Source organism: Halichoerus grypus, chromosome 6 (assembly GCF_964656455.1).
Source record: "Halichoerus grypus chromosome 6, mHalGry1.hap1.1, whole genome shotgun sequence".
Classification (NCBI taxonomy): Eukaryota; Metazoa; Chordata; class Mammalia; order Carnivora; family Phocidae; genus Halichoerus; species Halichoerus grypus.
In genome coordinates this window covers 1479401-1496074 of record NC_135717.1, presented here as the reverse complement: position 1 = coordinate 1496074, position 16674 = coordinate 1479401, and the positions used below count along the sequence as shown (strand labels likewise).

The 16674-nt window shown below is 60.3% G+C and overlaps 1 protein-coding gene across 8 annotated transcripts in view; it reads left to right on the top strand.

The window, feature by feature from the left end:
* The window catches only part of MAD1L1 (mitotic arrest deficient 1 like 1), a 319758-nt gene that overhangs the window by 170619 nt on the left and 132465 nt on the right, over positions 1-16674 (top strand). For 7 of the 8 annotated variants that reach the window (XM_036074189.2, XM_036074183.2, XM_036074192.2 and 4 more), the window contains 2 exons: positions 240-380; positions 16532-16588. In XM_036074189.2, the coding sequence (XP_035930082.1) occupies positions 240-380; positions 16532-16588 (198 nt within the window). The remainder of the gene's footprint in view (positions 1-239; positions 381-16531; positions 16589-16674) is intronic. The other variant, XM_036074187.2, reaches the window with a different exon arrangement.

Here is a 16674-nt window from a genome sequence, read left to right as displayed (position 1 = left end):
GGGGTCTCTGGCCACCGCAGGTCTCCACAGACCCTGCAGCTCAAGGCCAGGCGGTGGTGGGGAGTGCCTGGATGAAGGCAAGACCCCGGTCGTGCTCAGGCTGCTGGTTCAGAGCGCTTGGGGCCCTGCCGGGGCCTGGCTGGGCTCTGTCAGGCCATTGTGAATCCAGACGCTACTGAGCTCTTTGAGGAGCCCCGGGAGGCCACCCCAGCCTGACCACCTGCCCTCTGTGCCCACAGGAGCGGGACGGGATGCGCGCCATCCTGGGTTCCTACGACAGCGAGCTGACCGCGGCCGAGTACTCGCCCCAGCTGACGCGCCGCATGCGCGAGGCCGAGGACATGGTACAGAAGGTGCACGCGCACAGCTCGGAGGTGGAGGTGAGTGTGCAGCGGGCGCACGGCCGGCCGCCTGTCCTCCGCGTGCTGGTCCATGCTCTGACCTGGTGGCCCGGGGGAGGAGGCCCGCCGAGGGGCTGCTGCTGGTTCTGTCGTCCAAGGCAGATTTTCAGTCTGATTGGGAAGGTTAGCTCCGGCCGCACCGAGCGCGCCATCGTAAGTGTAAGTGCGTTAATAGCCGTTTTATTATGACACATTTGGCTGCACATGAAACATTAATGAGAGACTTGCAGGGAAGCTTCCCTGACACCTTCAGTCGTCCCTGGGATTTTTTACGTTGAGCGATTCCTCCTGTGTGTGCACCCCCTGCGCCCTGATCAGTTAATGACGAGGCTGACAGATCTGGCACCCCCCGTGCCATCTGTTTGGGTTTTGTATGTCGGGGTGATGAGGAGCTGTCATTGGCCGGCGGGGTCACCCCATCTTACCTCGCTGGGCCTGCACATCTGGCCCCCAGCACGGGCTCACCCCTCCCCCGACGGCTTTTAGGCAACACGGCCTGCTTTGGGCGGACACACGGGCACCAGCTTTGTCTCAGCTCTCTGCCACGGGCTCCCAGTCGCCTCCTGTCTTCCTCTCCTGGAGTCCTGCCTGCTTGCTCAGGACCGGCCCAGTTCCAGCAGAGAAGGCCCCTAACCCCCTGCACCCCCTTTCTGTGCTCAGCAGTGTAGTGGGGCATCAGCCCGCCTTCCCGTCCACCCCCCTGGAGTCCTGGGCGAGTCCAAACGGTGGAGGATGCCCAGGCTCAGCCAGCGTCACCAACACGACCATCTGTTCCTCTCTGTCCTGGTCACTGTCCTTTTCCTCCTGGATGTGGGCACGGATGGGCCCCTCCAGAAGCAGGCCAGCCCCTTGCTGGTCTCCTGCCCTCCTCCCAGGCCAGACTGACCCAGATCTGTACTGGGAGAGAGACTCCCCAGTGCATAGCCCCTGCTCCCTGGGACCCCCTGTCTTTGAGGCTGAGCGCTAACCTTGAGACACAGACTTAGAGCCCTGGACACTGGCTCTGCTCGCCATCCGGATTGCTGCAGCAGAGGTCCTGGTCCTCCCCGCAAAGCCTCCTGGCTGTCTGGTCCTTCCGCACGTGCCCTCTACACCTTGTCGCACACAGCGGCTCAGTCAGCCTCCACACGAGCCCACCCGGGCCCAAGCTGCTGCCTGCAAGGGAGGAGCAAACATGGGGAGACTGGCAGCCAGGCGATCCTGGCTCAGGCCCACCGGTCACTGTCCCCTGGGCTTTCTGGAACATCAGCAGGCCGGTGAAGTGAAGCTTACTGAAGCAGGTGTTAGCAATCAGCAGCCCCCCAACCACCCAGCCTTTGGTGGGTAGAGGCAGTGGTTGGGTCAGTGCACCCTGGGGGTGGTCGGACCTGGACCCCGTCCAGTCCTGCTCAGAGGCCTGCGTCCACCCCTGTCAAGAGCTGTGCGCCTCCCGGCCCCCACCAGGTGGCAGCAGACGAAGCCACGGGTCCTGCTCCTGGGTCCAGGCCTTGGGTGGGGACTGGAGGGGTCTCCTCAGCCTCTGTTCTTTCTCTCATTGCTGAGACACCCTCTGGCCTCCCTGCAGCCCTCTCTTGGAATCTGTGCGGGAGGAGGGCGTCCTCCCCGGGAGGCAGAGAGGGGGCCATCTGGCACACGTCATGGGGGCGGTGCAGGGTGCAGTGAGGACGAGGGGTCCCGGGTGGGGCAGCAAGGCGGGGCCTGCCACGTGCGAGGTCCACAGAGCTCCTTCTGCGGGGGCCGCGTGCCTGCCGCGCTCAGTTCCGTGCTAGCTGCTGCTAGAACCGAGGCACGTCCGCTCTCAGGGTCGTCTGTGGGATCCGGACGCGGCGTGCGGGGTGGGGGGACCTGTGGGGAGCCCTGCCTCATCCGCTTCCAGGGACGTCCATCCTTGCAGAGAGGCCGCATCGCTCCCGCTGTCCCGTGCCGTCTGGCCTAGTCTGGCTGGTTCTCCGGCAGCCCGAGCAGGGGCAGCCCTAACTCGGTGAGGCCACAGAAGTGCTCCGGGAAGCACGCACACAGCAAATGGCCTCCTTCTGCGCTGTGTGGAGGGTGAGAGCGTTTTAGACGGACGGATGGTGTAGAAGGGTAGAAAAGGTGGGCGTGCACGAAGTACCCCCCTTGCTCCCCTGCGTTACAGCCACAGTCCCGGCAGTGGTGCAGAGGGGCTCCCTCCGTGTGCCCCGCGAGGGGTGGCCGTTCTCACGTGGGCCCTGGGGTGGCTCCATCAGCATCTTGGAGAGCGTGCAGCCCTTAAAGGGAAGGGCCCACTTTAGGACCTTGTCTTGCCCGCACCACGTAGGCCCTCCTGCGACACCGGGACCACCCGCTTCCCGTGTGGGAGGCCGCTGCTTGCAGGCGCCCCGGGAGCCGCTTGCCATCCAGGAGCAGGTCCGAGTCGGAGAAGGGGGCCCCGGCTTTAGGAAGTAAGCCTGTCGCAGTGAGAAGGAAGGGAGGGGTGAGGAAAGAGTTGGGGCGAGCTCGCAGATGAGGTGGACGTGAAGGTGGTCATGTCCGCGGTGCCCAGAGCAGCAACACCAAGATCAGCGCCCCCAGTGACGCCAGCGATGAGAGGTGTGGGGCGCCGTGCGGCAGGAGGGGCCGGACAGCTCTGCCCTCCCACAGTCACCTTCTGTGATGGGCCTCAGTGTCCTGACGGTGGGTGTCCTGTCCCCCCCGCCCCGGCCACTGTGCTGACGCTCTGCAGAGCAGGGGGAGGAGAGCACCCGGAGGCATTGCGGCATGCTTGGTTCAGGTGATGGGGCGTGGGGGGGCGGACACAGGGGCTCAGGCTGGAGACACAGTCCCCCCCTACCTCCCCTCCCCCGCCATGAGTCAGCAAACGGGGGTTTTGATGCACAGGGTCCTTGGCAGCTGGTGGGGCCAGGAGAGAAGGAATGCAGTGCCGTCCTGCTGGGCCCAAGTGGTGGCTGCGGGCTGTGAGTTGGGGTCTCTCAGGTCCGGGAGCCTCATGGACACCAAAACCCAGACGTGGGCCTGGCAGAGCGGAGAGTCCTGCAGACGCAGGTGTCCCTGTTGGTGGACAGAGGGTGGGCAGGCATGTGAGGGTGCGGGTGGTTTCACTCTGCTCACACAGGCTCACGGAGCCCCTGGTTTTGTGGCAGCCTGGGGGACCCAGCCCTACTTTCCATCCTCCCATCTCCAGCCTGCCCTTTCTGGGGGACGGGCCTCTAGGGGTCCAGACCATCTACTGCGGGGCAGCTCTGAAGCCGGGGTCTCTGAAGCCCATTTTACTCCTTCTCTCAGCTGTGGGGCTGCACTCCAGACTGGAGCCCCGAGCCCCTCCGTGCTGAGGCCCTGGGTCCTCGGCAGCTGCTGCTCGGGCCTGCGAGGCCAGGGGCTGCGGCCTCGGCTCTGCTGGCCTGCTTCCTGACCCGCAGTGGGCAGGCAGCCCTGGGAGAGACCTGTGGCCCAGTGAGTGGACCCGTTCGTCCAACTTGGGCGGGAGCAGCTCGCTGGTCCAGGCAGCAGGTGCAGGCACCCCAGCTTGGACCCTCCAGGTCGCAGCGGCCCCGTGCTGACCCCGGGCCCTGCAGGCCACAGGGTGCTGCTCTCCAGGGCTCGGGGCGGGTTTCCCTCTTCTTGCTTGTTAAATAGTAATGTTTTATGTATTAGGAACTTGGAGAGCTTTAAACACTGCTCGGAAGGGCCTGCCAGAAGTTTATTCGTTGAGCATCACATACTGACCCACAGTACAAAGTTATGTCAGTTTGTAGAACCTGGTTATTAAGGTTCCTTAGTGTTTCTCAGACAAGACCTCTGTCACTGCACGGATGCACCCACTGCTTGGGGGGCGCACGTGGGCCCTGGACGAGCAGCTGTGCTCCGCTCACTGGCGAGCCCCCAGAGTCGCCTGTTTTGTTCAACTGCCTTTAAGGAGCTGTGGGGAGCCATGAAGTGCATTCAGGGAGAACACCCCCACAGCCCTCGGGGTCTGATTACAGAGGCGGATTAACTCTCCGCAGCTCCCTTGGCTGCCTGATGGATTGCCTGTCTAGAAGGCAGGGTCCGAGGGGACAGAGGGAGAGAACATTACCGTGCTGGCACTCAGGATACGCCTAACGGGTGTGGGGTGTGCGCGTCTCTCTGCCTTCCCGCCCCCCCCCGCAATCCGGTGCTGCTTCCTTTCGTTTCCTTTCTTGTTTTGTGTTCTGCCTTCATGTCTGCTCTGTATGTCCTCTCCCTCCCTCCTCCCCCTCTGCCATGGCTTCCCTCCCCCCACCCCGTCCCTCACCACGAGCCCCTGTGTCTTCTCACTTGGGTTGGCAGGGGCCTTGCCCACAAAGGGCCAGACAGTACATTCTGTGGGCTGTGCGGCCACATGCTCAGCTCTGTGCTTGTGGCCGCTGGAAAGCAGCTTTGGGCCATCTGTGAATGGTGGGCATTGCCGTGTGCCAATAAAACTTTATTGACAAGACAGGTGGGGGGCCTGGATTTGGGTGCCGGCTGTAGTTACCGGACGCCTGTTCTAGCCCCACTCTTCCTGGGGCCCCCAGCGTGCTGCTGCTTGTGTGGAGGCACCACGACGGTGGGGGGCCCCTGAGCCAGGTTGGCAGGTGCCCTCAGGCAGGTGCGGGGAGGGAGCTGCTCCAGGGGACCTGTCTGTTCACTAATGGGGAAGTCTGGGGTGGGGGGCGGCAGGGGAGAGCTCCTTCCGAGCTGCTGCGTTGCGCTTCTTCAGCTTAATCAGGTAGTTCTCATGTGGAGCACGTTTCGAGTCCGGCAGACACGTTTCAGTGAAACAAATTGGAAGTGTTGAGATGGAGAGAATCCCAGTAGCCTGTCTCTGGTGAAGTTTGTGCCGTTTTGCATGGATTTTATTTATTCCACTTAATAAAGCGGCTGCAGAAGTTGGTAGCATATGTCACGAACCTTCCTCTGTCGACAGAGCTATAAATATGCAGCTCATACCACCTCGATTCCACCTGTCAGCCTGATTTGTTTTCCTAGTTTATTTAATTAAAACAGATTATGGTGCTGCTCGCTTCACGAAGGCATGCGGAAAATCCCAATTTCCGATGACTTCTGTGAGGGCCCGATGACAGTGCTCGTGCCCTCCTGCCCGGGCCGGGGGTGGTTTGGCCTCCGGAGGAGCCCCGGGTAGTTCAGCAGATCCAGGGCCTGCTTTTCTTACTTGGGAAAGTATCTGCTTGCTCTCCTTGCATGAAGAACTCGGGGTGACTGTCCTGGGAAAAAGCACAGAGTGAAAACAGTGAAAAGTCTGCAGACAGTGTTAAAAGACGGACACTGTATTATAGACAAGGGGAGACGAGAAGGGGTCAGTGAGACGAGCCGGGCTCAGGGACCCCTCCGTGGGGAGCGCTCCCCGAGTGCACAGGCAGGGGGACCCACGGGAGACCGATGTCGGGTGGAGGCTCCAGCTCCCGTGCTCAGGACTGAGGCAGGAGGTGGCGCAGGGCTGGTGACGGGCTCTGTGCGGGACACCTCAGCAGAACCCTGGCCTCTGGGCCTGGGCATTGGCCCCACTGGACCCTTGGGGAAGGGCGGACACTGGGCTTGCGGAGCCAGCACCCCAGCTGCACGGGGGGTGATTGGCCGATACAGTTACATACATCCAGGGGTACAGTGTGGAGCTGGGGTGTCCGTGCACGAGGTGCAGTGACCACCACAGTCCAGCTGGTCACCCTGCGTCGCCTGGCCTGGCCCGGCTTGCTTTCTTCTGTGGTGAGAACACTGGAGATCTGCTGTCTAGCACATTTCAGGCCCGTGGTGCGTGCAGTTGGCCATGAGCCTGTGAGCGGGCTGTGTGCGTGAGGTCTCCAGGTCGTGTTCCCCTTTTACCCGGCAGTGTGCACGCGTGCACCCACACTGCCCCGTGCCTCCCACCCTGCCCCTGGCAGCCACATTTCTGCTGTTTCTGTGAGCTCAGCATTTTCAGATTCTGCATGTAAGTGAGGTTTTGCCGTATTTTCTTTCTGTGTCTGTCTTAAGTATTTTTCAGTTACCATAATGTCCTCCAGGTTTGTTCATCTTGTCACAAATGTTGGGGGCTGATTCTTTTTTAAAGCTAAAGAATCTTCCATTGTGTAGATCTAGCACGTTTCTTCTGTCCGTTGTCCGCTGACAGGCGTTTCAGTTGCTTCCATGTCTTGGCTGTTGTGAGTAGTCCTGTGACAAACCCGGGGGTGCAGGCACTTCTTTGAGCGAGTGATTTTATTTCCTGTTGTCATATTCCCAAAGTTGGAATACTGGATCATATGGGTCATACTTCTATGTTGAATTTTTTGAGGACTCCATGGTGGTTGTGCCAGTTCACATCCCCACCAGCACCGGTGGTCTGGTGTCCAGTTGAGAATCCCCACCTAATAGGTGTGAGGTGAGACCCCACTGTGGTCCTCACGTGAGGTTCCCTGATGATGAGCGGTGCTGAGCACCTTCTCATGTACCGGTTATTCTTTAGGAAAATTTCTATGTTGATCCTTTTCCCACTTTTAATTGGGTGTTTGTTTCTTTGCCATCGAGTTGCAAGAGTTCCTTACATGTATTGGATGTTAACCATTTGTCAGATAGATGGTTTGCAAATATTTTTTCCCCAGTCCATATTTTCACCCATCGTCTTGCATTTTGTTGATGGTTTCTTGTGTTGTGCACAAGCGTTTGAGTTGGATGCAGTCCCACTGGTTTATTTTCGTTTTTGTTGCCTATGCTTTGGGTGTCAAATAAAAAGAAATCACCAAGATGAACGTCAGTGAGCTTTTCCCCTGTTTTCCTCTAGAATTTTTATGGTTGCAGGTCTTTATTTTGAGTTGATTTTCTATGTGGTGTGAGATTGGGGGTCCACTACCGTTGTTTTCCACGTGGATGTCCAGTTTTTTCAACACTGTTCGGTGAAGAGCCTGTCCTTTCCCCATTGCGATTCCTTGCCACCTTTGTCAAGTATTAGTTGAACGTATGTGCATGGATTTACTTCTGGGCTCTGTATTCTGTCCCATTGGTGTGTGTGTCTGTTGTTAGGCCAGTATTATGCTGGTTTGATTACGACCGTTTTGTGGTAGTTTGAAATCAGGAAGTGTGATGCCTCCAGCTTTGTTCTCCTTACTCAAGATTTCTTTAGCTACTTAGGGTCTTTTGTGGTTCTATACAAATTTTAGGATTAATTTTTCTGTTTCTGTGAAAAATGCCATTGGAATTTTGGTAGGGGTTGCATTGAATCTATACTTTGCTTTGGGTAATATGGACATTTTAACAGTATTATGTCTTCCAATCCATGAACATGGAATGTCTTTTTATTTATTTGTGTCTTGTTACGTTTCTTTCATCAGTGTCTTATAGTTTTCAGTCTACAGGTGTTTCATCTCCTTGCTTAGATTTATTTCTAAATATTTTATTGTTTTTTTGATGCTGGTGCAATAGAATTGGTTTTTTTTTTTTGGATTGTTCATTGTCAGCGTGAAGAAACGCACCTGACTTTTGCATGTCGATTATGTATCCTACAACTCTACTGAATTCAGTGGTGATTTCTAACAGTTTTCTGGTGGAGTCTTATTTTCTACGTGTTAGATCATGTCATCTGCAGGGGCAGTTTTACTCGTTCCCTGCAGAATTGGATGCCTCTTACTTCTTTTTCTTGTCTGATTGCTCTGGCTAGGACTTCCAGTACCATGTTGAATAGGAGTGGAGAGAGGGCATCCTTGTCTTGTTCCTGATCTCAGGGGGAAGCACTCAGCTTCTCACCGCTGAGTATGATGTGAGCTGTGGGCTTGTCCTGTATGGCCTTTATAATGGTGAAGCACTTTCCTTTGGTACCTAATTAATTTTTATGATTAAAGCACGTTGAATTTTATCAAGTGCTATTTGTGCATCTATTGAGATGATCTTGTGATTTTTATCCTGCCTCCCATTAATGTGGTGCATCCCATTGCTTGATTTGTGCACATTGAACCATCCTTGCATCCCGGGGATAAATCCCACTCAGTCCTGGTATGTGACCCTCTTTTTTTTTTTTTTTCTTTCTTTATTTGAGACAGTGTGCACATGTGGAGGGAAGGGGCAGGGGGAGAGGGAGAGAGAGAATCCCAGGCAGACTTTGGGCTGAGCATGGAGCGTGACACAGGGCTCGATCCCACAACCCTGAGATCATGACCTGAGCCAAAACCAAGAGTTGGACTTTCAACCGACTCAGCCATGCAGGCGCCCGAATTGTGACCCTCTTAACATGCTGTGGAATGCAGTTTTCTAGTACTTTGTTGAGGGTTTCTGTATTTGTGTTCGTCAGGATGTTGGCCTATGGTTTGGTTTTCTTGTAGCGTCTTTGTCAGACTTTGGCATCAGGCTAATGCTGGCCTCATAAGATGAGTTTGGAAGTGATCCTTTCTCTCTGATTTTTTTGGAGGAGTTTGAGAAGAATTGGTAATAATTCTTTAAATGTTTGGTTGAATTCACTGGTGAAACCAACTGGTCCTGGACCTTTCTTTGTTGGGAGATTTTTATTGCCAGTTCAGCCTCCTTACTTGCTACTGGTCTGTTTGGATCTTCTGTTTCTTCGTGGTTTATTCTTTTTTTTTTTTTTTTTTTAAGATTTTATTCATTTATTTGATAGCACAAGTAGGCAGAGCAGCAAGCAGAGGGAGAGGGAGAAGCGGGCTTCCCGCTGAGCAGGGAGCCCGACGCAGGACTCCATCCCAGGACCCCGGGATCATGACCTGAGCGGAACGCAGATGCTTAACCACTGAACCACCCAGGTGCCCCTCTTCGTGGTTTATTCTCACGAGTTTGCGTGTTTCTGGGAGTTTGTTTCTTTCAGGTTGTTCCATGTCTTGGTAATCGTCACTAGTAGTTTCTTACGTGCCTTCGTATTTCTGTGCTGTCTGTTGCGATGTCTTCTCTTTCGTTTCCAGTTTTATGTCAGTTGTATTTATTCACTGAGTTTAGCGAGAGGTTTATCCATTTTATTAATCTTTTCACAGCAGCTCTTAGTTTCTGTCCTCTTTTCTGTCCTTACCCATAGATAGTGTTCTCAACCCGTGCTCTGCGGGGTGACGGTGGAAACTCCTGCCCCGCCACCTTGCTGACGTCCCAGACCAGTCCTTCACTTCCTGTCTTGGTGCAGGAATGTGGCGACTTTGGGACTGGCCTCTGGTTGTCAGGCTCCAAATTAAACCTCTGAGGCAGTGTTCTCGACCTTGGTGCACGTCCAGATGGCCTGAAGGGTGTGACCCTGGGGGTGGGGGTGCTGGGCTGAGACGTTGTATCTGTGGAGGGTTCCCCGGTGACACTGCAGTGCTGGTCCCCACCCACATTCCGAAAGCCCTGCTCCAGTGTGAGCACCCGGCCTGCTGAACGGGAGGGACTGGGCCCTGCCCTGGGTCCGAGGCTCCACCGAGGAGAGCCTTACAGGGCCAGGCATGCTCTGGGTGTGGGAGAGGCGTTGGCTGCTTGGGTCCCAGCAGCGGTGGCCTCAGTGGTGCGGACGTCTCCTTCTGACGGGCCACACTCAGCCAGGGTCACCTGACAGAACCCAGGCTCCAGGCCACCACTGGGCCCCGTGAGCAGCCCACCTACTTGCGTGGCAGCAAGCTAGTCGTGTGGCTGCTGTCTACGCTGGGCAGGCTCTACCCCTCGGGGCCTCTGTCAGACAAAGACCATGAGTGGGTGTGGGTGCTGCCACCCGGTAGGGCCCTGATGACTGGCTGGTGTCTCCTTTTTCCTTCCACCTGGTCACAAACTGACGCGTGAAGTAGAGAAAGGGCAGGAGGCCTGACGCTTCTGTCTCGTTCCCTCTATGTGACCTGTGACTGTGGGCGCACCCTGGCCTCCCTGGGCTCTCGCCTCCCCACTCCTCTCTGTAAGGCATGTGGGGAGTGTGCTGGGTGCCCTTGCATCTTCCCCGGCGTGGCCGGCCAGCTTTCCGGCAGCCTGTCCCGGCCTGCAGGGACTGCCCGTCTGCCGATCCTGGGCTCCTACACTCGGGGTGCTGGATCTTCGGTAGCAGCTTCTCACCTCCGGATAAAAATAGCCACACGAGGTCTTGGTGCAGCCTCCACCTGTCACAAGGGGCGCGTGGCCGGGGACGTGTGTCTGAGCGCAGTGGCCACCCGGGGGCCTGGCTGGAGGACATGTCCCTGTGGGCACCCGGCTTCTCCGCACACCTTGTCTGCCCGATCCATGCCGCTGGGTGTGCCGCCTTCCGTGGGGCGCCTGGGCCCTGTGCCCGGTACCTCTTCCTGGGCTGCCTCCACGCATCTGCGCTCCCAGCCAGCCCCACTGACTTGCAGACCCCCGGGTCAGCTGGGCTGGGGTGGAGCCCGGGGGCCCAGGCCTCCTGAGCCTATTGCAGGTGTCCGTTCCCTTCAAGGGGTGCTCTAGCCTTGTTGCTGTGACCGGCCCAAGGGACGGTAACTCTCCGGCCAGCCTGCTGTTCCCTGGCCCCCGGCCTCCCTTTTGAACCCCTCTGTAAGCCTCGTGCCTGAGCAGTCCCCCCATTACCTCCGGACCCCGCGACGTGCAGGACGAGCACCAGCGTGCTGGTCACATACATCCTTCCCTCCTTTCCCAGTGAGGAGACTGGGGTGCAGCACGCCAGGGCTCAGGCAGGGTCACAGGAGTGACAGCTGAGACCCCGTGCGGGGCACACGTGGGTTCCTACAGGCCTCCGCCCAGCCCCTGGCGCGTGAATGCTGGCTGCAGGGAGGAAACTGCCCTTGCTGGGAGCCTGAAACTGCCGTCTGTGGGCCCTGCTTGGACTCCCTCCAAAACCCCCGGCAGCGACTGCTGCCGCCCAGCCCCCAGACCTTGTGAGCCTGTCCAAGGGCTCCGGGTGCACCATCCTCCTCTCCTGGGTGTGAGCCTGGCTTTCCCAGAGGCCTCAGCATCTCGGGCGGAGCCGGGAGCCCAGAAGTTGTTGTGCGTGGATCGGATGCCGCAGACGCGGCCTGCGCCAGGCCACCTGCGGCTGATGAGTGTGGGCGGCCTGATGGCACCCTCCTGCTCAGGCGGCATCCCGGCCCTGGCAGAAATTTCAAGGGGAAGGCAGGGGTAAATCGCCGCGGAGCCAGGCGGGATGCGCCGGACAGACGGCAGCCTGACCAGCAGCCGTTCTCGTAGACGAGCAGCCTCTGTGCGGACATGGGACACTCCGCAGGCAGGCAGACCCGTGCCCGCCTGCCGCCGTGGCCGTGCAGTGGGGTGACCTTGTAGGGACAGTGCCGCAGGAAGGAGTGATGAGCTAAGGCCCAGCGATGGGCTCTGACCGGCGGCCTCGGGGACTGGCAGGTGCCTGACCTCTACGCTAGGCCCGGGCTCCGCAGGCTCTGCCCCTCCCTCAGGGCTGGGCGAGCATCGTGCCCGCTTCCCAGGATTCTGGAAAGACTGGCGTCTTAGAGCCGTCTAGTGTCAGGTGTGGGCCGGGAGGTGCAGGGCTTGTGGTGTCCAGCCACCTGCGGGGATGGGCGGATGAGGCTGCACAGGCCTCCTTCTCTGTGTGCCCTGCCTCGACTCGGGCCTGGTCGCCAACTGGGCTGCTTTGCGGTAGGCAGCACACTCTGCAGGGCGGGCGTGGGTGGGTCAGTTGAAGAGGTGCCTGGGCACTTCTACAACCAGTGCCCCTGCAGGGTATCGTCTGTGGCGGATGCACTTGGACGGACTGTGTTTCCTGCTCAATGGGGAGCGTCCCCTGGGCCACTGCTGGTGCCCGTTCAGTCCCGGTGCGGCTGGGTGTGACCCGCGGCCGCCCGCGACACGGGGAACTGCCCGCCCACCCACCCGTCGTCCCTGCTGCAAGTCTAGCTGCCGTGTAACAGCAACCCCCCCCCCCGCCCCGTCAGCACTGTGGCCCCAGTCCCCACTCGGCACGCGTGTTCCTCTCCTGGTCCCCTGTGATCTCCGTGTCTCATGCGGAGATGCAGCCGGTCAGGGCTGGCGGAGTCTGGGTGAGGGTAGCCAGTCTTCAGTCCTGTGGGATGTGGGAGCCTCTCCGCTGCCCCTTCCCCAGCTCCCGCGAAGGCGTCAGCTGTCCTGTGTGCGTGAGCCAGAGGGCGCACGCCCCTCCCGCACCCACGGGTCTGGCCCCAAGGAGAGTCGGCTCACCTAGCAAGAGGCTCCGTCCTGGGTTGCCTGCCCATACCCGGCCCATCCCCTGGTCGTGTGGCTCCTCGGCCATGGGCTTGTGTCAGCAGCCCACCCCGTGGCCTCCCCGACCTGAGCCCTCCCGCGTGCGTGGGGTCCTGGACACAGAGGGCCTCCCGTGGGGGGGGCATGTGACAGGTTGTGGGATGGTGTTTGGTGATGGCGAGCTTCCTGCTCTTGGAAACTTCTTCCTTTGTGTAGCAGAACGGACCCTCTCCTCGTCCCCGACTTGTCCTCCCGGGTGCAGGGGGCACGTGTTCCGGACCCCGCTTCTCACTGGGGCGTGACGCACACGCTGTCCGCCGCAGCGCTCCCTCCCTGCCTCCGCACACGCTTCTCGGCAACTCCGTGCCCTGGGTGGGGACGGCCCTGTGTCTCTGGCTCGGCACCTCGGGGGTGGGGGGCGCCCCCCGCTCTCCCGTTGCCTCCGTGGGACACATGAGTTGTCAGCGTCGGTCTCGTTGAGTGTGACGGGTCCCCTCGCACAGCGTGGGCTCTCCAGGCTGGCCGGAGGGAGGGTCCAGAGCCTCCCGGCCTCAGTCTCTGGGCGGCGTATTCCTGACGGCTGCCCAAGCGGGACTCCCTCAGGGAGATGTGCGCGAACGCTTGGTTCCCGACGCAGGGTTGACTTTCCTCCAAGTCGGGTTTCTGCCAGCTCCTGGTTTCCCTGCATCTCTGCAGCCCTCTCGGGTCTCCGTCACGGTTGTGCCGTTTCCGAGCCCCGCGTCGTGCGAGGATTGAGAAGCACGCCACCTGCATCTCTCTCTCGCAGGGACTGTGTTGTTGAGCGGGGCACCGAGCATCTTGGATCAGCCGCGGCCTGTTCATCATGGTCCCTGCACCCCTGCTCACCCGCGTCCTCGCAGAGACCGCGGTGAAGTGTCTGCACCCATCTGCAGCGTCCTGGCGTGGGGCCCTCTCTGCCACCCAGACTGCCCCGGGGGTCACCGCTCCTTTTCTGCGTGCGACTTGCTTGCCGAGTCTGAGTGCGGGAGCCTGGCTGACACCTGGTGTGCCCACGGGCAGACTCAGCCCTGCACTCTCCTCCGTTCCTGGCTGACCTCACGGGGGGCCGCGCCCAAGGGCCGTGTGGGGACGCTGGTCCCACTGCTGTGCACACAGATACACCACAGCGTGTGGGTTCACCCCTTGTGGTTTGCGATGTTCACCACCGCAGATCAGCCAGGCACACGTTCCGTGGTTTCCTGTAAACGCATTCGTGGGGTGGGATTACGGAGCGAGAGGTGATGCGCGTTAGACTTCAGGCAAAACCCAAATCATTTCGCAGAGCGGTCTCTTAGTTTTTATGCCCACCATCTGTCCTGACTCCTGGGATTGCCCGAGTTCTTTGTTTCTGCCAGTTAAATGGGTACAGAGTGGTAATTCGCGGCGGGCCTCGATGGGCATTTCCTGGTTTCTAGCGGAGTTGACGGCCTTTTACGTGTGCTCGTCGGCACAGGTGCTTTGTCCTCCAGGAAACGTCTGTCTGTGCCCTTTTCGGTCACGTTGTTTTTCATTACTGCACCGTGGTTGTTCTGTGTCCACTGCCAGCACCGATCAGGTGGGCAAGACGGGGAGGCCCCGGGGTGGGGCCGGACGTCATCCCCAGCGTGAGCCCTGTAACCGACCCCCTGGCGGGTGTGGGGGGCAAAGGGGCCACGCTGCCCGGGACCCTCTGCCTGGCGGGCGGCATGTGTCTGCTCCCCTCTCCCTGACAAGCCGCTTGCAAATGCCAGCCTGAAAGAGCAGGTGCCACTCCTGGGGGGGCTGCGTCCTGGCTCTGCAGAGCGGATCTCGGTCTGTCCGAGTGAGTGTGCATACGGTCTCTCTTGGGGGGCCGTGAGTTTACAGATAGGCCACCACAGTGCGGGTGTTGCCTTTGCCTCCTCTCCTGGCCGTCCTTCAAACATCACATCCTGCCCACGAGAGGTGGTCTCTGCAGTGCCCGCCAGCCTCCCCCCCACCAGCCCCCACCTGCCCACCTGTGCCCCCCACCTGCCTCTGCCAGCCCCCCACCTGCCCACCTGTGCCCCCCACCTGCCCCCCACCTGTCCACCTGTGCCCCCCACCTGCCCCTGCCAGCCCCCCACCTGCCCACCTGTGCCCCCCACCTACCCCCCCACCTGGCCACCTGTGCCCCCCACCTGCCCCTGCCAGCCCCCCACCTGTCCACCTGTGTCCCCCACCTGCCCCTGCCAGCCCCCCACCTGCCCGCCTGTGCTCCCCGCCAGCCCCCCACCTGCCCACCTATGCCCCCACCTGCCCCCTGCCAGCCCCCCACTTGTCCACCTATGCCCCCCACCTACCCCCCCACCTGCCCACCTATGCCCCCACCTGCCCCCTGCCAGCCCCCCACCTGTCCACCTGTGCCCCCCACCTGCCCCCCACCTGCCCACCTATGCCCCCACCTGCCCCCTGCCAGCCCCCATCTGCCCACCTGTGCCCCCCACCTGCCCACCTGTGCCCCCACCTGCCCCCCCACTTGCCCACCTGTGCCCCCCACCTGACCCCCCGCCAGCCTCCCACCTGCCCACCTGTGCCCCCCACCGGTCCCCCCGCCCACCTGGTGGCTGTGCCCATCCCTCTGTGCCTGGCCTGAGGTGAGGCTGAGGCCGGTAGGCTGTGAGGAGCCACCTCATGGGCTCACGGGGCTGGGCATGAAGCTTAGCACTTGCTCTAATGGGTGGTCTTTAGTTTGGGGTTTCTGGCTCGGTTTTGTAGCTGGGGTTGGAGTGGAGGTTCCATTGCTGTGGGGGTGATTCCTGTCCTGCCGCGTTCGCCGTGTTTTCAGTTCCGCTCCTGGCCACGCTGCTCATGTGGCTCACAGAGCACTGACGAGCTTTCAGCAGGAGGCCTGGCCTCATCGGCAGGGCTGGCGTGTCGGAAGCGGGTGTGCTTGGGAGGCTTGGTGGGTGCACACAGACGTTGTCGTGACGAGATGCAGGTCTCCCGCAGCCCGAGGACCCCGCACCGCCGGTCTCCTCCCTGCATGCCTCAGGAGCTGGACGCTGGGAGCCCACGGGGTGCCCTGAGCGGGAGGTGGTGCGTGACCTCTGCATGTCTGCCGCCTGTCACTCCGGGAGGGCCAGGGTTTCCAGTCTGTGGGCTGCTCTGGTCCCTGCTCGGGGTCGGGCCGTTCCTCGGGGTGGCACAGACCCTGTGGCTTCCACCTGAGCACCAGTGTCCCCGGCGCTTCTGCACCGCGGTGGCTGCCGGCACGTAAAATAGGCCCCACGACTCGTTTGCTGCATCTGCTTCCACTGGGTTCTGGGAAAGGTGTGTGACCGCTTCTGTCCCTGCGTGGCGCGTCCTGGCCTGGGAGTATCCGTGCGGGACCCCAGGCAGGCTGCACACACGGTGCTCGTGGCGTCCAGGCCCAGGGCACATGGGAGCAATGAGGGCTTGGGTCTGGGGGACCCCGGCCCTGGGCTGCTCTGGACTTCGCTCTGCTGCCCGCTCCATGCTGGCATCCATCGGGACCTAACATGCCAGCTGGACTGGCCAGGCCGGAGGGCGGCCACCCCTGAGCTCCTGCTGGGTTGCTGGGACCTGGCCCGGCACTGCCGTTGGCCCTGACGGTCAGGAACCTCCCTTGCATCTCTGTCCTGGGGTGGGGCAGGCCCCCGGGGAGGATCCTAGAGACCCGTTTAGGGGACAGTGGTTGGGGGGCGTCGGGTTTTCCTAGATGTTGGCCCTGTCGGGAAAGTCACTCTCAGGGCTTCTTCCAGAATGGGAGCTTGCCAGGAGGACATGCATTGCACTCCTCTTGCCAGGGGTGTGAAAACCCCATCAGGAACATCTCTGCCCCCCGTAACTACTCTGCTGCTTCACCAGCAGGTTTGGGGTGGACTTCTCACTGTGTTTCCCAGCACCCCCACCCCGGCCCGGTCACCTGCTATAAGCAGTGGGCATGCTGGGCCGCCTCGCAGCTCCCGAGAACCCTGTGCTCAGTAGGGAGTGGGGGCGGTGGGGGCAGTGGAGATGGGCGCGGGAGGCCCACTGACCCTGCTTTCTGTCTTGTCTCGAAGGCTCAGCTGTCACAGGCCCTGGAGGAGCTGGGAGGCCAGAAGCAGAGAGCGGACATGGTGAGTCTCTTGATGGTGGTCTTTGTGGCCACAAGGAGCTCAGGGCATGGGATGCTTTAGACCCTGGGAGCGGAGGGAATCATGTC